This window comes from Nelusetta ayraudi, unplaced genomic scaffold (assembly GCF_046127955.1).
Source record: "Nelusetta ayraudi isolate G7.1 ecotype Tasmania unplaced genomic scaffold, CSIRO-AGI_Nayr_v1 ptg000063l, whole genome shotgun sequence".
NCBI classification, from domain to species: Eukaryota; Metazoa; Chordata; class Actinopteri; order Tetraodontiformes; family Monacanthidae; genus Nelusetta; species Nelusetta ayraudi.
The window spans coordinates 5,748,966-5,769,768 of record NW_027466113.1 but is presented as its reverse complement, the minus strand read 5'-3'; the positions used below and the strand labels follow the sequence as shown (position 1 = coordinate 5,769,768).

Genomic DNA, 20,803 nt, shown 5'->3' with positions numbered 1-20,803 from the left:
CCAAACTTACACATATAAATACATCATTAAAAAAAAATAATCATGAAATGTGTTGGCTGCATAAAAAGCATTTCATTAGAAGTGGATATATTGTATGAATAATTAAATAATATCACAATTGGACAAATAACTATGTAGTTAATTTATTTAAAATACTTATTTATAGATTTTAGTACATCATGGTTCTATTTAAACATCACTGATGAGATGGCCTTTAAGGTGTTTGCAGTAGAGACACTTCAACTTGATAATAGTAATAAATAATGATAATAATAATAATAATAATAATAATAATAATAATAATAATAATAATAATCATAATAATACATTTAAAAATTTGTGAATTTCTGCCGAGAATAGCTGTAATCTCTCATGATGGAATCTCTTCCCGTTCTATATGTTGTGGTGTATGGTGCAGTCTCTGGCACTCTGGTGACTGCCTGACAACGCCACCTCCCGCTGAGAGGCGGGAAGAGGAATTTAACATTTCCCTCAGTTTGTGACGTGACCCGCTGAGATTTCCTGGAACGTCAACGATGTAAAAAAGAGGCTCACCTGACGCAAAAAACACGTCGCCTGTGTTGAGAATTCCATTGAGGGACACTCGGTACTGAGAAGAGAAAAAATAAAGACAACCGAAGTGACGTGGATTCCGCAGCTGCAGCTCGGTACACCTGGTCACATGACTAGCAGGTGGTAGTCATGTGATAATGTGTCCGGGGCATGATCCGGGGTCAGTGAGTTCCATACATTTCCCCACTTTTTTTTTTTTTTTTTTTTTTTGTTGTTGTTGTTAAAAGTAAAAAGTTTTTTATTGCAAGCCAAGTAAACCAAGTTTCATCATCCACCAGTTATGGTTATATATAAATAGATAATGAATTAAAAAAAAAAAAAAATTACCTAATCATGTGCTGATTAATCAAACACAACTGGGTTTTGGACTACAGTAGTGTGTGTGTGTGTGTGTGTGTGTGTGTGTGTGTGTGTGTGTGTGTGTGTGTGTGTGTGTGTGTGTGTGTGTTCTAGCCTATCTTACACACCGGTGGTAAATTTGTACCAAGAGGACAAAAAGACACACAGACAGGTCTAGGTTGTATTAAATGTTCTAGATGTTTTATTGGTGTTGGTTTCATTTATTTGACACACATGTTCTACTAGTTGTGTATTTTTTTTTCATTTTCTTCTCTTTTTTTGAATTTCAACCCTTGCAGCCTTCTGAGACAGACCCAGCCTGAGACCGCTGGCCCTTCACTGGTCTCCATCACATACAGGCACACAATGAATGTGGGCTAACCCATAGCTGGACCCCATCCGGTAATTAAATCGCGCTTGTGTGACCGTGTCATCACCACAGCACACTGCACCACTTTTGCACCAGCAGACTTGAACCTGAAACTTTAGTTGGTGTCCGGTGTCTTTGGAAAAAAAAAAAAAAACACAACAAAAACCCGGCTTTTCTGGGAGTATCCTCCTGAAAAACCAGTTAAAATAAGTGAAACCAAACAAACAAAAAAACAAAAAGAGAGACACGCATCCCTTGCTTTGTTCCTATCACACCAATGTTGTCTCATTTGAGTTGTTTTTTCTCAACATGTGTTGTGTTTTTTTTTTTCATAGTTTCATTTAAATTCAGTATAGAATTATATAGATTTCCTAGAGCACACAGAAAGATTGAGTTGTATTCACCCACTTCAGGGAGGGGGGGGAGAAAGAGGGGGGGATGTACTGTAATAGTTATTAACAAGGACAATGGTTCACACAGTGCACACAAACAGAGACAAACGGAGAGGGAGGGGGGAGGCGGGAAGGAGGGGAGGGGTGCGAGAGACAGAGGGGAGGCGGGGGAGGGAGGCAGGGAGGGGGCAGGGACGGGGACAGGACGCCGTCGTCGGGGTGTGCTTTGTTATGCCTAAATGAGGAAAAGCAGCTCTCACATACCCCCCCCTCATCTTTTTTTTTTTTTTTTTGTGAAAGAAAACATAAAAAGGAAAAAAAACTGTGAAATTATTGAGACACCCCCTTTCCCCCATGACCCCCACATCATAAAAAAACAACAACACTGTGGCTGTCGGGAACGGAGGAGAGGCGGGAGGTGGCCCTCGGCGGACGAGACACGGAGGCGAGAGGTGGCAGTCAGTCAAGAGTGGTGGTGGTGGCGGCGGACGGTGGGGGGGTCTCACTGCGTGGTCGTTACATCTGTGTGTGACTGGAGGACGAGCAAAGGGTTGGCGAGGGAGGGAGGGGGGCGGGCAGGTGGAGCGGAGGTGGAGAGGAGGGGGAGGGGAGGGGAGGAAGAGGGGGAGGAGAAGAGGAAGGAGGATGGCCCTTTTTTTTTTTTTTTTTTAAATCCAGAGCAAAGACACTCCCTCTGTATCCTTAGCTCGTTCGAATCTACATACACAATATGCAGCTGCCGTTTGGTAGATATACTGGTTTATGTACACAGCAGTGGGAGAGAACACATGCAAAGAGTATCATAGGGGATGGAGGCAGCAGGGTGGGGGGGAGGGGAGGGGGTCGGCGGGGGAGGAGGGTCAATGTAGAAAGTCGTAAAGGTGCTTTTGCTGTTTTTTAATCTTTGGGGCAGTTGTGATGAAAATTGCTTCAAAGCTGTTCTTGTCTTTAAGGGGGGCGGGGCATCTGGAGGTGTGTCTTGCCGGGGAGGAAGTGACGGAGGGGGAGAAATAAGTGGAAGATGTAGGGGGGCTCGAGCGGGACCCTCCGTCGATCAATAGTATGTCTCCTTCTCCACCCAGCCTGGAGGGCAAAGGAGAGAAAACCAGAGTGTCGCCGTTAGATTTCACCCATCTCACACTTACACAACACATTCAAAATGTCTTGACAATTCATTTTCGTGCTAGCTTGTAAAATACTGATAGCGGTACGTTAGCTTAGCAGAGTACCCAGAAAAAACTCCAAGCACTTAAAGGAACCTACTTGTATGACATGGAAATGTCAAGGGAGAATTTTTAGTTTGATTAAGTCACTATTATATATACTCAGTATTAAATGGGCATTTTTATCTACATAAAGAGTATGTCCACTTTCTGTGGCTGCATAGCTCCACAATAACCAAGATCTGAACTATTTGATTTTACTCGTCGATGACTTGACGTCATAGCGCGTCTACTATGCAATGAATTGAACACGACACGCACCTCCAGGGTTCCGGCGGAGGAGAAGTTTTCGGATCTCATCATAAATGAAGATGAGGAAACTGTAGGGGAAAGCACAGAACCACCAGGTCGGCCTGTGGACAAGAGGAGAGAGAAGAGAGGTTTAAACATAATCATCAGAGTCCTCAGATCACAGCGTGATGATAATGATGCCTTTAAGTTTGTGTATTTGCGATGTGGCGTTGGCGCTCACTTTAGAGGATACATCCTGAGTGCCACATCCATGCCTGGGCAGTAGGACAGGAAGGCAGCCAGTGCTGTCTCTTCAAACAGGCCGAAGATCAAGATCTTGTTCCTGGATGGAGAAGATAAGATTTAAAGATGAGAAAACAGGAGACAACAAAGATAACGTTTTTTTTTTTTTATGTCAATACTCGTGGCTTGCTGGACTCACCTCATGCCCTGCTGGAACACAGAGTTGCGTCTGGTTTTGCAGACAATGACATCGGCCCACTGCACAACCACAATGCTGACAAAGAAGGCAGTGTGGCACGTGAACTCCACAATCTTCCTCTGCTCGTACGTCTGAGGTGAGACAGAGAGGCAGTTAAATGAAGGCTTTCCATACAAAAGAAACCCTGAAAAAAAAAAAAGAGAACACGATGCACACGTACCCACTGCTGTCCATAGCTGTCCTCCAGGTCATTGAGTGAGCGATCGTCCCACTCAAGCCTGATGCCTACTAGCCTACTGGGCAGGAAACCGTTCTCAGCCAAGATGACAAAGTAGGAAAAGAAGCCTCCCAACGCCTGGATCATACCTGAGAGACACAGGGTCGGATTTTCAAGACTTTTCATTGAAATAATCCTGATACATCCAAATGTGCAGGTCACGCCCTGGATCAGAACCACCTACCAATTTGTCCGTAAGCAATGCTGATCAGCCTCTCGTTCACCAGCTTGTCCCTGAAGGGGTTCCTGGGCTGGCGCTTCATGATGTCGCTCTCTGCTGCTTCATAGGCCAGTGAGATAGCTGGCACCTGAAGAAAAAGATATGAACTTTGTGCTTAGATTCAAAGCCATACTAACTGAGTGTGCTAATACAAATTAAAAACACATTTGAATATGTGTTTTGAGAGCTCTCACCATGTCAGTTCCCAAGTCAATACACAGGATGGTGATGGTTCCCAGAGGCAGGGGGATGTTGACCATGATGAACAAGAGGAAGGGGGTGATTTCTGGGATGTTGCTGGTCAGGGTGTAGGCGATGGACTTCTTCAGGTTATCAAAGATCAAACGGCCTGAAAGGTGGAGAGTAGACAGCTTGTATCAGGGACCCCACAAAAAATCCCCAACCACTGCATGTTTAAAAACGTTGCACATTTCCCTCACACCTTCTTCCACCCCTGTGACGATGGAGGCAAAGTTGTCGTCCAGCAGGATCATGTCTGCGGCCTGTTTGGACACATCCGAGCCGGAGATTCCCATGGCAACGCCGATGTCGGCCTTCTTCAGGGCAGGAGAGTCATTCACACCATCACCTGTCACGGCCACGATGGCACCCTGGTAGAGAGGAGGGACGGACGCTTTATGACCAGTTAACAGTCTGCATCAGTGGAGCAATATGAAGCTTTATTTGACTGATTGATTGTAATAGACTCCTTTTAATCTGCTAAAATTCGAATTTTCAATTGCAGGTTGCAGGTATTTATTTTATTCTGGAGTGAGGACATTTTTTTTTTTAAATAAAAGTAATGAAAATGCATTCCATTAATTGAAAAACGCATTAAAGTGTTTAAAAGTAAAATAGCCTTTGAATGAATCACTGCATTGTCGCTAGAAATACTGAAACCAGCTCACAATGCAACGTCTCCAGCTGAGTGGCGATTTAACAGACAAGTGGCGCCATCTGCTGTTGTAAAGGTGTAATAGCAAGACATTTTTATCGACCCTGCTGACAAAGGGTCTTGCGGGTAATTTTTTTTCTTTTTTTCTTTTTAAATCAAATGAAACGTGATTAAAGCAGTCCCGCCATGCACCCACCAGCCTCTGGCAGCCTTCTACGATGATGAGCTTCTGCTGTGGGGAGGTCCTGGCGAACACGATCTCTGTGTGATTTCTCAGGATGTCGTCCATCTGGTCCTGAGACAGATCTTTCAGGTCTGTGCCGTGGATCACACAGGCCTTGGCGTCCCTGCGCACGGACAACAACAACATCGTTATGGGCAACTGACTGACTGACTGGAGACCTCGTGGTGCCTCCGAGCGCTGCTTACCTGGGGTTCACCTGGCTCACGGGTATGTTGAGGCGAGCTGCAATGTCCTCCACGGTCTCGTTACCCTCTGAAATGATGCCGACTCCCTTGGCAATGGCCTTGGCTGTGATTGGGTGATCTCCAGTGACCATGATGACCTAGTGAGTGCAATGGAATAAAGGGCGGTTTACTAATACACCTCGTGGGTTTTACACGCAAAAAAAGGAACAACATCATGCAGAAGGCGAGCGCAAAGGCGAGGTCCACACCTTGATACCGGCGGAGCGGCACTTGCCCACAGCATCGGGCACAGCGGCACGAGGAGGATCAATCATGGACATGAGGCCGACGAAGCAAAGGTTGTCTGTCTGGAAGTTGACGTCATCCGTGTCGAAGGCAAATCCCTTGGGGTACTGGTCCTCTGGCAGCAGCACGTGGCAGAAACCTGGAGGGAAACAAGGAGGCCATTCAGTGTCATTGCTTCTGAAACGGTCAAAGCATCAAACTGGAGCTCCGAAGGTCCTACGTTACGCAAAGCATTGACCTTCCCAAAGTGTTTTCCTCAGGTGTCCCTCCGCCTACCTAAAACTCTCTCTCCCAGTCCTCCCAGCTCCATGTAGGCATTCTGGAAAGCCTCCTTCATCTCCTCATCCATGGGTTGCTCTTTGCCCTGGAGCAGGATGGTGGAGCACCGGTCCAGGATCCTCTCAGGAGCTCCCTTCATCACCAGCAGGTAACGGTTGTCGTTGGGATCCTCTGTTTCGTGTACCGAGAGCTAAAAGAGGAGAACGTGTGAAAAACGCCGAAAAAGACAAAGTGTTTTTTCTTTTCTTTTTTCTCAAGGACACATCGGTGATGCAGCTCACCTGGTATTTGTTGGTGGAGTTGAAGGGGATCTCAGCCACCTTCTTGTTCTTGTCCCTCATCGACCTGACCGCACCACAGGACAGCTCGATGCACTTCAGCAGGGCCGACTCCGAGGCATCTCCGGCCACGTCGCGCTTCAGGATGGGCAGCGCGTCCTGTCCGGCCTTGAACTGGGCGCGGTTGCACAGGCCAGCGACGCGGGCCAGAGCCAGCCATGTCACCGAGCTCTTGTCAAAAGAGGCGCCTGCGAGGGCCGACATGAGGAAAAGGAAGGGGGGGAGGAGGCATGAACCCACCTGCGTCTCTGACAACCACCCTGGTTTACAAAGGATCAGTCATGACCGCGTGTTGCCGCCTGCTCACTCACCGGACTGATCCTCGGTGGTGTCGGCCTCGTGGATCTGGTTGTCAAACCACATGTGGGCCACGGTCATCCTGTTCTGGGTCAGCGTGCCGGTTTTGTCGGAGCAGATGGTGGAGGTGGATCCCAGGGTTTCCACAGCCTCCAAGTTCTTCACCAGGCAGTTCTTCTTGGCCATACGTTTGGCGGTCAGGGTCAGACAGACCTGCAGGGGAACGTGGTTAGACACATCCATAGGAATCTGAAAAATGCTACTGGCAAGATAGATGGATAAATATAAGCGATAAATACAGGAAAAAGATGTATAAAGGCCTCAGTAAAAGCAGTATCGTTCTATACCAGGCCAGCAGAGGGCGCTGTGTCAACAGCAGGGTTGTCATTCTCCCCACTACAAGTAATACTATTGTCATATTAACTGTGTCACGTTGCTATAAAATAACTTCAATAGATTTTAGAGGAATGCAGCACTCCATAATATATACAAGTTCAGGGTGAAAAATATTGTAACTGTGCGACCACTTACAGTGACAGTGGCCAGCAGCCCCTCGGGCACATTAGCCACAATGATGCCAATGAGGAAGATGACGGCCTCCAGCCAGCTGTAGCCCAGGATGATGGCCAGGATGAAGAAGGTGACGCCCAGGAAGACGGCCACGCCGGTGATGATATGGATGAAGTGCTCGATCTCCTTGGCGATGGGGGTCTTCCCAGTCTCAAGGCCTGAAGTGAGGGTGGCGATGCGGCCCATGACTGTGCGGTCTCCGGTGCAGATGACGAGGCCGCGAGCTGTGCCTGGGTTGATGGAGAGTCACAGGAGCATCATGTTAAATCCCCAAGCGGCGCAAGTTGGTTTTGGCAAGATTCCTCATGGCTAAAAAGATGATGCACAAAAAAAAAAAAGAATGCATGCGACGATGGTCATACCTTCCACGCAGTTGGTGGAGAAGAAAGCAACGTTCCGGGTCTCCAGGGGGTTGTCATGGGTGCAGTCAGGTGACCGGCTCTGGGGTTCTGACTCGCCTGTGAGTGAGGAGTTGTCAACCTGGTGGGAAACGCACACACACAAAATAAAGTTGTGCACAAAGAGGAGTCAGATTGTACTAAAATCCCAAATAAGGAACTTTGTGTGTGTAGAGCAGAACTACCACATGAACAGGAGGCGTTTGTATGTCATGGGCCATTTCTAAATGAGGCCCTGCATGTTTCTATGAAAATGTGGGACTGCGTACCTTGCAGCCATGAGCAGAAACCACCCTGATGTCGGCAGGGATCCTGTCTCCTCCCTTCACTTCAATCAGATCTCCGGCCACGACTTCCTCAGCGTTGATCTGTACCTTCTCACCCTCACGGATCACCAGGGCTTGCTGCAGACGGGGAGTGAGAGTTGATGCAAAACAAAGTGAGTTTCAAGTTTTCCAGACGAGTTAAAACAGGTTTGGGTTTGTTTTTTTGTTTTTTGTGCAACTCACCTGAGGAACCATGTTCTTGAAAGACTCCATGATTTTGGAGCTCTTGGCCTCTTGGAAGTATGAGAAGCAACCGGTAATGATGACGACAGCTGTGAGCACGATACCGAGGTACAACTGGAGAAAGACACAGAGGGAGAATGATGTCAGAAATTTTGAAATCAGAAGTCTGAAGGAAGTGTCAGTGTGTCTGTGTGTCTGTCTGTGTGTGTGTGTGTGTGTGTGCTGCTCACATTGTCTCCTGCAGGTTCGTCCTCAGTGGCGGCCTGGATAGCGTAAGCCAGAAAGCAGAGGATGGCGCCGGTCCAGAGCAGGATGGAGAAGCCACCGAACAGCTGGCGACAGAACTTGACCCACTCCGGAGTTGTGGGAGGAGGGGTGAGGGCGTTGGGACCATCCCTGAGCAGGAACTCAGCTGCCTTGGCATTGGTCAGGCCCTGCGGGGAGCAGCAGCAGCAGCAGCAGAAGGAGGAGGAGGGATGAGCAGGTGGTGAAAAATAATGATTTAAAAAATTAAATTCGTGAAAATGATGGATATGGAACGGCTTCACTGGATGATCAGACACCGCAAGTGGCCAGGAGAGGTGCTCTTCCGCCACCTCGTGGCCAACTGCAGAACAGTTCTGACACCACAGCCACTAAATCCTGAGCTGTACCCACCTGGACGATGTCAGTCTGGAACTTCCTGCACACTTCTTCTACGGACATCTTATGTTCCGTCTGCAAGAAAAAACATGCAGCCACATGTCAGTCCTCTGCTCTGCAGCCTTGTCAGTATTTTAAAAGCTGCTGTTAGTTTTGCATGCAGGTTCAAAAACATGAGGAAAGTAGTAAGACAAATATAAAATAAAAATAAAAAAAACTGATTTTACTCTATGCATGCAGGTCACCTGAGAGACAAGTTTATCAGGGCAGCCACATATGGCGACCCGGCAGCTGTTTCTTGCGGTGGGAAGCGGGACCAAAGTGATGACCGACTGACAACGGGTCACCCGTCTCAACTTTTTTGGGCTTTGAATCTTTGAAACTTCTTAAGCCAATTCACTTTTATTTTATTTATTATTATTATTATTATTATTATTATTATTATTATTATTATTTTTATTATTATTATTATTATTTTTTTTAAATCATTATTTATTATTTGTAAACCACATTTTACATTTTCTTTTTGCGATACAGTTTTACATTCACAGGGGGAGAAGGAAAGGTTTAATAACAACTCCACAAGCACAGTGACACAGAAATAGTAAGAGGAGGATTTTACTCACAATGGGCACTTCCTTCTTCAGGTCGTCCATGTCCTTGGTTCCCCCTTTCTTCTTGGGGGATCGGTCATCTTTGTCCTGTGTGGTGGCAACTCGGTAACTGTCTGACCGCCCATACTACAGACACACACAAATGTTTGATACATGCCGAGGGGACTAGAGGTGGCTGATAGCAGCCTCTGGAGCTGCGTGCGTCAGCGCCGTACGCTGCCTGACGCTGCGTACGATGAGGTCAGAGCCATGACACTTCATCGCCATTAAGGATTAACTCGTTTGCTACACCGTGAATAAGGTTGCATGCTCGTCGTGAAGTGGCCTTGTGAAGTCGCGGACTGCACACTGGCAGCAATTGCTCGCAGTTTCGGTGGAAGAGAATGTTGAAGAAATGCTGTCATGCTAATGATGAGAATGACTAACGTCACCCTGGTCGCCTAGTTTCTGAAAAAAAAAAAACACCCCCATTGTTTGATCACACTGACTCGGATACCCGGAACGACCCCACAGACACGTCGCAACATAACCAGCTGCAGAAGATCTGCAGGGATTAATCTCATCGTGTTTCCTAAACCATGAGAGGACAGCAAACACTCCTGATGGATGAGACCCTGCTGTGATCCACACACACGTCAAGACGCTACAGAGTCACTTTGATGTCCAGAGCAGCAGTGAATCAAACGACGGGTGAGAAAAAAAGAAAAAGTGCTCGCGGGCACAGGCACATCAAAGACAATCTGTTCTCCTGCACGGCCTGTTGTTCGCCGCTATAACTGTCCGCTCAGAAATTGGCTTATGCCGTTAAGCCAGACATGAAGAGGCTATTAATAACGGAGATTTTCTCCGGCGCTGCAGCAGTCCAGCAGCCCTTCCAGCTCTGTGACTGTAACTCTAGCTCTGCGTCCGGATGGCTCGGCAGCCTCATTGTTGGGACCCGTCGATACAAAAGTCCTTCATCGAAGGTCAGGGGTGACACGGAGGGGCAAGGACCACTCTCAGGGTGGAGAGCCGGTGGGCAGGTCCTCCCATTACATAACCAAGTCGCCAGGGGAACCTTTCTTTCTGCCCGATCAATACTGTGAGGTGAGGGGGACGCTAACGTCTCGGTGCAGGCGATCGCAGGTCAGTGTGAGGCTCTGACTGTTATGGCAGCGTCATCAAATTGGAATGAATCAGACGTCAATATTGAGCCAATTATAATCAATGGCAATATTCCTCTCGATTATAAATGAAATTACGTCAAAGGATCAGAAGATTCAGGTGAAAGTTCAGGATTTATTTTTGCACCGCTGCCTGTTCCAAGAAATCAAGAGCCTGCAGTGTGATTGGGGCAAATGCACCATCTAGTGGCGCAATCAGGCAATGACATTTTCAATAGGACTTCAGACAATTTTGGCCTGATTTTTTTTTTTATTCTTTTTTATTAGAAGGTTATAGTTTCATATTACTCGGTAAGAATAGAGTAAAAACAGACATACAATTACACACTTTGCTGTAAAACAAATTGATTGTGAAGCCATCAAACAGTACACACAGAAACCTGCACATTTCCGTCTTTAGACACTACAACACTTCTCACGTGGGACTTTTGCATCTTGTGAAATCTGGCCATAAAACATTAATTTTAAAGAGGTCACACAGACCAGTTTTTCTGGTTTTGTTAACTGAGGAAAGATTCTTGTGGAAAACATGCAAATGACTCACTCGACGGCACACTGAGTGCGGCGTCTGCTCCCGAAAACACAACCAAGAAAAATGGGACTATTTGTTCTGAGCACTATTTGTTTAAGGGGAGTTTGCGTGGCATTGGTGGCAGCTGTTGGCATTGTGTTGGCCTTGTGGCTCTGCAAGCACACGCGCTCTGCGTCAGTGCAGGGTACACGGACGGCCTTGTAGCAAAAACCAGATGAGCAGAAATTCAAGACAGCGAAAGCAAGACGAGGCAGGTCTGATTAGGCCTGAAGCTGCAGGGAGCCCAGACTGGTCCTGCAGCTTCATCCCATCAGAGACAGACCCCCGGTGCGTGTGTGCGTGTGTGGGTAACAGAGAAGGTGTACACATGTATGCATTACAGCTACAATTTAATCTACATTCATTCACGGCTCAATATCTCATTTTACAGATCAGAGGTTTTAATTAAATTGATTTTTCTTATCTCGAGAATAGAATGACAGACTGGCAGGTGTGTGTGTTTGTGTTTGTGTGTGTGCGTGTGCGCGTGTGCGTGTGTGTGTGATATTGTTTTGCTTAGTCTAGCGTGGCAGGATTGATGAAAACTGAAGACTGATAACATGGATCTGGACAACGACGCGCACACACAGGCACTTTACCTTGCACAAGAAAAGCACAAACAAGAACACGCGCGCACACACACACACACACACACACACACACACACACACACACACACACACACACACACACACACGCACACACAAAGGATGGGAAGGTGGAAATCAATGCCAAACTAAAATTTGTTTGTGGTGAAAAGCAGCAGCTGCCTATATTTAGAGAGCGAGCCGACTGACGGCAGGTGCTGATACGACACGTTGTTTGTCTCGTTTTGTTTGAGGCCGTCTAGAAATAATCTGACCTTATTTGTAGCATTAGTAAAAAAAGAAGTTGTGCAAAACATTTTGCGCCTCCTTGAACTCCTCTCCTCTGTCTTCGGCCTCACTTTATTCAATTATTCATCCTCTAAAGGCCCGGTGGTGGCTCTGCTTTGTAGTGAGAAGTAGTGATGCGCCAGTGGGGGCGGGACAGATGAAGAGCCAGCGAGCGAGCCAGCGAGTGAGTGAGTGAGTGAGTGAGTGAGTGAGTGAGTGAGTGAGATGTCGCCCGTGTCACCCCTCTCTCATGCCTCTAATTAGATATTGACCAGCAGTCTTTGTCTGCTGGCTCTGTGTCACTGTTTGACCCCAGTGACCCCACTCCCGATAGATTGCACAACCTGACTTATGGCCACGATGGATTCTATTCTCGACACAACGTTGCTGCTGCAGATGCGAATTGGAAGTTGTCTGCTCAAGTTGGTGTGTGTGTGTGTGTGTGTGTGTGTGTGTGTGTGTGTGTGTGTGTGTGTTTGGAATGTGAACAATAAGAGGATGATTCCTGTAATCTAATCACACCTGGCAGTTCTGTGTAACTTGTCGTTCCTCATGCTTAAAACCACAGAGCAAATGTCAGTTTTGATAGGGAACTGAACAATCAATGAGCTGTGTTTGTTTCCACTTTAAACCAATGGCGTTTTGTGGTTTTGTTGTTTTTCAATCCCCCGGATCCTCCATCTCTCTTCACTCTGGCCCTACAATATGCAGATGACTCCCCACAATTTTTTTTTTGCTCTGTTCATTTTGTTTAACTCCGAGACGTGGCCACGTGTCTGCGTGGGTGTCCGGCTGTCTCGCATTGTAATGTAATGAGCTCCATGTGTTCTGAGGAAGGAAACAGAGACTCGTGGCTGGAATTACATACCGCCACTCTGCTGCAAACACTCAGACCGAAGGGACTGACGGACGGACGGATGGACGGACGGACGTACCGGCCGACTGACTCGTCTCTGACATCATCAGGAAATGGAAACATTGGCCCAGTCTCTATGGATTACAGAGTGCAATCACTCACGTCCGGTTATATATTGGCGTGTAAACCCCCCCTTGACTCCCTCCCCCACTCCCGAAACAATTAATGAATTATGTGGACTTTCTTGTTTGTTTTTTAAACGTCCTTAACTGGCTCCACTTTCAATTTGGTGGTGAATCGTTCCAACGTGTCTGACCCAGCTCTTGCAGCTCAACCTTGCTGCTCTCAGAGGAGCAATCCTGTTCAGTTTGGTGCTCTGAGACCAGGGAGCCATGGCGACGGCCGCGGCCATCGGCATGGCGACGGAGCCGCAGGGTCGCCCCCTCACTCCCTCCTCCTCCCCCTCCCACCCGGGGCTGCTTCCGTGATGCCATCCGAGACGGTCGGCGCAACCCCGTAACCGTGCGCTGCGGCCGCTGCTGCATTATTACAGCGTAACAAATGGTTGAAAGTAACGCCAGCACCCGCCGGCGCCTGCCGGCGCCTTTGCGAGCGGAGGTGACTCACAGCGTTGGCTACAGTCCGTGTGAGCAGCATCTACGCGCACTGCGGCAGAGGCAGCGAGGGAGAGGGAGGAGGGGGGGGAAAAGGACGCAGACAGGGAGGCGCTGGAGAGTCGGCGATTGTGAAATTACGCCACCAGAACTTCACAACTTGGGGTGTACAGTCAGAGGGTCTGAGATGCCACAAGACGTTTCCTCCTGTTAGCATTTAAACCTGAATAAACAAGGAAAATTTTAAATGCAGTTAACTTTTTTTTCCCCTGTAGGATGGACAAGTGAAGTGGACCAGCGCCAGTCCCACTCTCAGGGCACGGCCTGCTAACAGTGGCTCCGACAACAACAATCGCCACATCTGTTCCCCTTTTGCTGCACGCAAACACCCTTAGCAACAACAGCGTGCGTGCACACACACGTGCAAAAAGGCAAGAATGCTGCCGCAGTGGGACGTGTCTCTGTCTCTTTTTTTATTGTGGAACTCACAAAGGGGGAAGTGGTTCGTAGGTGGAAAATGAAGCAGATGGTTGTGTATTCTGTGATTTTTTTTTGACGTGCCAGTTTGCCACTGGCACGTCAAAAAATGCGTCATGCCCATATGTGAGTCAGCCACATACAAAAAAAATCAACAGAAAAACACGATGGCTGCAATGCACTGGCGTGTTCTGATCTGTACATTTCAGTATTGGTGTATGTTTTCTTGGCTGTACATGTTTTTTTCTTGACGCTCCCACATTGTGTAAAATGAACTTTACGGAAGTTTTCTAACAATCTGAGACCCGACTCGATCAGTGAACTCCTCAGAAGTCCTTCATGAATTGTCGAGCGCGCTCTGCTTTCCAGAAAATGTGCGTGCACTGGCATTTCAGAAAATATTTCCCTTGTGATGTCACAAAGGGCAACGGCAGCACCCCCAACCAGGTGTTTGTTCCTCTCTTCAGATCAGGTTCAGTTTGTTTCTTTGTCTTCCTAATTACTTTAGCACCAAGCTAAAAGCCAGCATTTTTTTTTAAATTATTATTCTTAGGCAGGAGACTGCAAACAGAGGGCTAAATGTGTGTGTTTTTTATAGATCTGTAGACTTTTCTGGATAGCAAATTGTGTGATGCTGCTACGCTAGAGTGCAGGTTAAAAAAAAAATGTAATACGGCACTATTAAATGTAAAACCAGCCATTAAAACCAATATTTAATGGGCAAGACTTTTAATAAAGATACTGTCGGACTCTGCATACCCATCTCTGCTTGGATGACCTTTCAAGGTCGTAGGACCATCTGCTGTTCCTTGCAGCAGGATGAAAATGTAGATAATATATCTACATTTTCACTTGTATCTGTATATTTCAAACCGGGTGGTATGAGGGTGACTCATCCTTGATGTGAATGGCTGGACGTCTAAATTTAGAGATCCTGAAAATTAAATATGACGAACAAAATTTGAAAAAAAATGTAATTTCCCTTTTGCCCCCACCTCCCCCACCCACTCTGAGACACAGGACAGCACAAGGTGAGTCCAATATCCTGATCCTGCTATCTCATGTATTTTAATTCATTAGCTTTCCTACTTGTCCAGTCAATATGGAAATTAAAGACTGTGACTCGACAACTCTCCCCGATTTGATATAAAATGAAGAGCTGCTCCCCCCCCCCAAAAAAAAAAGAAAAAAGAAAATTGGAATTCAATACCAATCTGCTGTTTTCCTCTGTGCTCCGTCTTTGTCCCACAGAGATAACAGGGGAACACACAGCTTTCATGCGATGGTTGTGGGCGTGTGCGTGCGTGCCTGCCTGCCTCCAAATGAGCCCTGCAAATCTTGGTTCCTTGGCACGGCAAGGGAAAGTGACGTCCGCACTATGTTGTGAGGGAAGGAATCCGAGGGCGTGTCGGCAGACATTACACACACAGAGTGGCACGATGGTTCACATTTCTCTCGCATACTCGTTAAGTAACCAAACGTATCGGACCGCAGTTGGTATTAATCTGTTAGAATTCATCTCAGTGTGAAACTTTACATCGCACACTGATGTGGAACAGTGTGTTTTGATCTTAAAAACCCTGGGGCTAATGCCCAGTATCACTCTTTGTGCTTGTGAGCGTTCAAACAGGGGCGCGAGCACACACACACACACACACACACACACACACACACACACACACACACATCACCGAGACAACAACCTGAATTAGTCATGACGTCGTCGTCGGGCAACCCGAGCCATCGGAATCACTCTCATTAGGGGGGGGGTGGGCTGTCAGCGTGGTCGCGCCAGAAAACTGCTGCTGCCGCCGTCCATAAGGGTTTGTGCGCCGTGCTCGCTCTCTGTGAATTACGCATGCATGAGAAAACTCTGACCTTTGCATTTTATTAGCTTTAATGCTGCGCCACAGGCTGCTCAGGCCCCGCGCTGCCTCCCACCGGCCCAAAAAAAGGCTGACTTGGACTTTTTGTTTTATATATTTACATCCAAAATCAGTCCTTCATTCGTTTCCTCCCTCGGGACTTTGTTCCCATTACGGTTTTGCGCCTATTGATCGAGGGGGCCTTTGGCCGGTCGTAAAGTGGGGGGTGGCGGAGGACCCCTCCTACAGGGGGAAATGCCAAATTGACCTTAATTGACCCTTTAGGCCAGGAGATCAAAAGGTGCAGTGGCCGCGTGACACGCACGAAAAAGCATGTGATGCTCTTGGGCCAATGGGCGGCGTGCTGCTGCCGTGCTACAGTCTATTAGCATCAGGCGGCAGGTGCAGGAGGGGAGGGATGTGCAGCACTGCACCAAACTGGAGGGGGGCTGCAGCTCTGCGGAGACCACATACGTGCCGAGTGGAAGCCGGCAGAGGCGACCTCCACTAAATCCTTTCCCCCCCCGGCGCCGGCGGCTGCTGGATGATGAAGTCTGATCGAGGTCTTCCAGGACGCGAGCAGGAGCCGCTGCTTCCAGGCCGTGCTGCATTGGAAGCGGCCTCGGCCACGCCCCTCCCTTCAGCCGTGCAGCGGCACGGTACCCTCCCGACCACACCTGTCTGCCCCCCACCCCCTCCCCCGACCGTCACATCTCTCCTCTCCCATCCCCGTCAGTCCCCCCCACCCACCCACCCCGCACCGCCAATAACCAAACAGGAAACAGGAGAAGCGGTAATTTGAGCCCCGGGGTCATTATCCCGTAACAGGAGACGCGGCTGTGCGGTCCTCCCTCCCCCTCCTCCCCCTCCTCCCCCTCCTCCTCCTCTACCCACCCGCCGCCCATCGCTTTGTCTCCCTACACCTGCCGACCTGTTACTACTTCCCCCTGCTCCGTCCTTTCTCTCCTCCTTCCCCCCATCGCAGCACCTCTCCCCGTCGGTGTCACGTGTTTGTGAAGGTGAAAGGCAGCCGTGGATGCAGTGTGTGTGCGTGTGTGTGCGTGTGTGTGTGTGCCCCCCCCCCCCTCCCCATTGAAGTCTCACGTATCGTCCCCTCCGCTCGCCTCAGCATCAGCAGCTGTCATGTTGCACTGCGGAGAGCAGCGCCTCTAACAAGCCCAGCCATTGTGTGTGTGTGTCTGTGTCTGTGTGTGTGTCTGTGTGGGTAAAAATACCGCAGAGACGCTTCTTTCAGAGACTCTCTGCTAAATTTAGCTCATCCATCTCCAGTTTGGACAAAATGTGCTCCTTCTCTCAGCGAGCGCAGTCTCACGCATGGCCCCCAGCTCGCTCCTCCACAGCATCACCGCCGTCTCCTCCAGCCCTTCTTTGCTACGTGGACCAGCGCCGCAGCCAATCACGGTGCGTTACAGGGAATTTCCACAGCGGAAGCCCCGCCCCCAATTTGACGCAGGAGGCACGTCGCTAGCGATGCCCCCTGCGGCCTTGGGGAAAGGACAGCTAGCAGCCGTCGCTGCACCATGCACCAGGGCGAATCTCCTCCCGAGGGGAGACGGTGGAGAGGGGGAATAAAGGAGGAGTGGTGGGGTGGGGGGGGGAAGAGATGGATGCGGTGACGGGGACGCGCACTGTCAACGCTCGCGAGGTGCATTCGTCCGCTCATCCTCCACCATTCCGTCCTCCATGTACCTCATCCTCCTCAGGGTGACCTCAGTGCGCGCTGGATGAAAGGCGCGGGAACACCCTCCGCCGATCGCCGCGCGAATGCGCATTTTTTTTTTTTTTTTTTTTGGCCCACAGTGCACGGCGCCGCAGTGGCGCGATGACACATCACTTCAACGAGCGCCGATTTACCAAATTTCCTTTACGCGTACGCATCTCTCCCTTCACATGATTCCTCGCACCGACATCCCTTTTGACGCAGTGCCTGCTGATGATGCTGCTGCTGCGTCTCAGACGAGGTTCACCGCATTTCGGCCGTAACACCTGCTCCAACCGTCCCTACACCCCTGCGCCGCATGCAAGCGGGCTACGCCGTCCGCAGACGGGCAGCGGTGGTGGTGGGAGGGGGAGGGGGGGGGGGGGGGGCATTAAAAATTACAACTCCTTTGCGCAGAATGGCGACGGAGCAGAAATTGCGCAACAGCTCGCGAGAGGCGGTCGCATCGGCAGCCGCGTCGTTTTCCGGCTGCGTCCTTCATCTCCCACCAGCCTCCCCCGCCTGGTTAATTTGCATGACTAATTAGTTTATCTGGTTAACTGGAAACAGATCCGATGCGCTGATAAATTCACCTCCTTTTCCGCGGACCGAGGGGAGGGGACGCGTCGTTTTGTTTAATCTGCGCGCTGTGCGTAAATGTGCTCACTGTTTGCGATTAGCGAGCGCCGGTTATGTCACAAATTAAAGGGGGGAAATAAGCTGGTGAGGCGCTTATTCCCGGTAACCGCATTATGACGCATGGGTCATCGAGGGTGCCGAGGATGAGACTCGTTGCGCTGCTTTTGCGCGCACTTGACGCGGAGAAACCCAACATCTGCCCCGCGTTTTCCACCGGCAGATGTTGCCCGTGCGTGCGTGCGTGCGCGTGCGTCCAAACCGCAGGGTGGGCAGTGCCATTTGGAAGGGTTAGATGGGGGAGGAGGGGGGGGGGGATGAAGGCAACAGGGAGGGCAGTGGGGGAGGTCACAGTACAGACTGTTCATTTGTCCCTGAGAAAGTCACACAGCAGATGCAGCAACTGCAAATGTTACCGAAATCGCCTTAAAACACACACACACACACAGGATGGGAAAATTTTGTCATATGCGTCCAAAACCCTTCACCGGCCAACTATCCACGCACGCACACACGCACGGCAGACCTCCTGGTTGGAATAAACCGATTAGGCCTACCATGGATGGCAAGGTTATTGGCTGAGCTAGGCCCATCAGAGACCTGCTGCCTCCACGACATCTCACACACACACGCCGACAGCCTATCCTATAAGCGCGCGCACACTCCTCCCTCCCTCCGCATCAGATTTTTTTTCTTCTCTTCTTCAACCGCATTCTACATACGACACAACCGTAGGTAAAAACCAGCAAAGGACGCGAGCAAAGGACGCCGGATGAAAAAAAAAGGACAGCTCCTCGTCAAAGTCAAATCAAACGGTGCCGCTATTTTTCTTTTTTTCTTTTTTTTTTAGAATAATAATTACTATTTTACCGCTAAAACATCTGCAGCGGCCAGGCGGGAAGGCTTGGAGCTACACTGGCTACATCAATTTGTCGCAGTCTGGGAGAGCGGCCGCTAAAACGCGGTTCCGCATTTGAGTCAATGTCAACCGAGACAAGACAAGCGGCGATCACGAAATAATAATGAAAAGAATCCCCGATTCCACATCGAGCTGTCAGAGCAGGCGCTCACTTCTCGGGCCACTTCAGGTGGGCAGCAACGCAGTTTGGGAAAAAAAAAAAAAAAAAAAAAAAAAAGAGTTGGAATTATGAGTCTTACCCCCATGTTGGCGCAGTCACTCTTCTCCTCTCAGGTGATGCACGGCTTGAGAGGTGTCAGCACCTCACGATGATTTATACCAAAATGCTTTGCCTTGGGGGGAAAAAATGAATAAAGAGAATATGCTCAGATTTTTTTTTTGTCTTTTTTCTAAAACATATACATTTAAATTCTCAGGATTTCTCTGCTTGACTTTACAAAAAATAAAAAAAAATAATAATCCTGAGCGACAAGACAAAGACGTCAGGGATGCAGATAAACTGTGAACTGATCTGTCTTTTTCTTTTCTTTTCTTTCTTTTTTTTTTTTTCTTAAAGATAAATCAATCTCTCAAACCTTGAAAAGGAATAAGGCTACAGTCTGTTTCCCCCCCGCGAGACGTCTTTCAAATGAAATGTTGCGGTCTCAAGCGGAGCATCACGCGGGATGAGCTTCCTTCCTGCGCTCTCTGGCAGCAGCAGTGAGAGACCGCCGATACCAACCAGCCGCACTGCCACCTTCTCACCACCTACGTCTCCCTCCGCGGCTACGTCGGTGTTACGCCGAGTTCCGGCTTGCGTCGGAGAGTCACGTGCAACCCCTCGGGAGCGCGCAAAGCCGAAACGGAAATTAAATGCTTCTTTAAATACTCTTTGGAACACGATAAAGCCGGTTGGAATTGCAACTGCACTGCGCGATATGACGCCGGGCCTGGTTAAACGCATGGAGTCAAATGTAAAATTACACTCTGCTCGGGAACTGGAGAGACTTTTTGCGTTAGGAATCATCAAAGCACATTTGTGTTGTTTGGACTATGTTATTTATTCCGTAGACTTGGTCACGAGGCTTGAAAATAAAATGTGAAAAAGACAAGAAGATAAGACTTTTGTCATCAAGAGGCAGTTTACATTCAAACGCCAACCAATGAGGCTGATTGGATGAGGATTTGTAAAGGAATTAAAACGCGGAAATAAAGGGAAACAACAGGAAAAAACACTGATGCATCCAAAGGCATCAAAGGGTAAATGACCAGGAGTCAAACCGTAGATAACAACCAGTAAACCGCTTATATATCGTGCTTTTACAGTCAGAACAGTCTACTGTGGTCTGCTGCGCGCCCCCGCGACGCTCTTGGCGTCGCGCAGAATTTGCCACAACACGTGTTGCCGCAGTACCGCTCCGCTCGGGCCGCAGCACTCCTCCGCCGCCGAAAAGAAGCGCCGCCTCGGGCAGACGAACGAAAGGCTGGCGGTAAGCCCCTCCCCGCTGCGGGCGCCCCCACCAACCACAAACCGGAGCGTCTCGTCCGCGATGGGCTCGCTGACCAACCGGTGGGATCCCCACATCGGGGCGGACCAATGGGGCTGCGGCCCTGCCCCTCCTGCTTCACTGCAGAATTCCGAGGCTTTTGCAGCCAGCAGCATCGCAGCCCAGTCTCTAAGGCTGGAGAGAGAAAAAAAATAAAAAAATGTTTTATATAAATGGACGCACAAGGTTAGACTCCAGTTGTCGTGCTCGTGTTTGTTCATGGTGGTGATGATGTATCTGTGTCACATATGGAGTGGT

The 20,803-nt window shown here is 48.9% G+C and overlaps 1 protein-coding gene across 2 annotated transcripts; it reads right to left on the bottom strand.

Moving 5' to 3' along the window:
• Positions 1-2,649: 2,649 nt before the first annotated feature.
• On the bottom strand, positions 2,650-19,751 carry atp1a3b (ATPase Na+/K+ transporting subunit alpha 3b). 2 transcript variants are annotated; one of them, XM_076040799.1, is made up of 23 exons: positions 19,595-19,751; positions 19,259-19,351; positions 9,336-9,449; positions 8,725-8,784; positions 8,298-8,501; positions 8,068-8,181; positions 7,828-7,962; positions 7,523-7,640; positions 7,122-7,390; positions 6,605-6,803; positions 6,237-6,481; positions 5,953-6,145; positions 5,640-5,815; positions 5,392-5,528; positions 5,159-5,309; positions 4,510-4,678; positions 4,262-4,416; positions 4,032-4,155; positions 3,791-3,936; positions 3,571-3,701; positions 3,370-3,471; positions 3,159-3,250; positions 2,650-2,757 (listed from the first exon to the last, which is right to left on the bottom strand). In XM_076040799.1, exons 2-23 carry the CDS (start codon positions 19,262-19,264, stop codon positions 2,729-2,731), a joined length of 3,069 nt encoding a protein of 1,022 aa, XP_075896914.1. In that variant the 5' UTR covers positions 19,265-19,351; positions 19,595-19,751; the 3' UTR covers positions 2,650-2,728. The 2 variants fall into 2 exon arrangements, with proteins under 2 accessions (XP_075896914.1, XP_075896915.1); XM_076040800.1 differs by having other exon boundaries at positions 9,336-9,410.
• Positions 19,752-20,803: the final 1,052 nt, after the last annotated feature.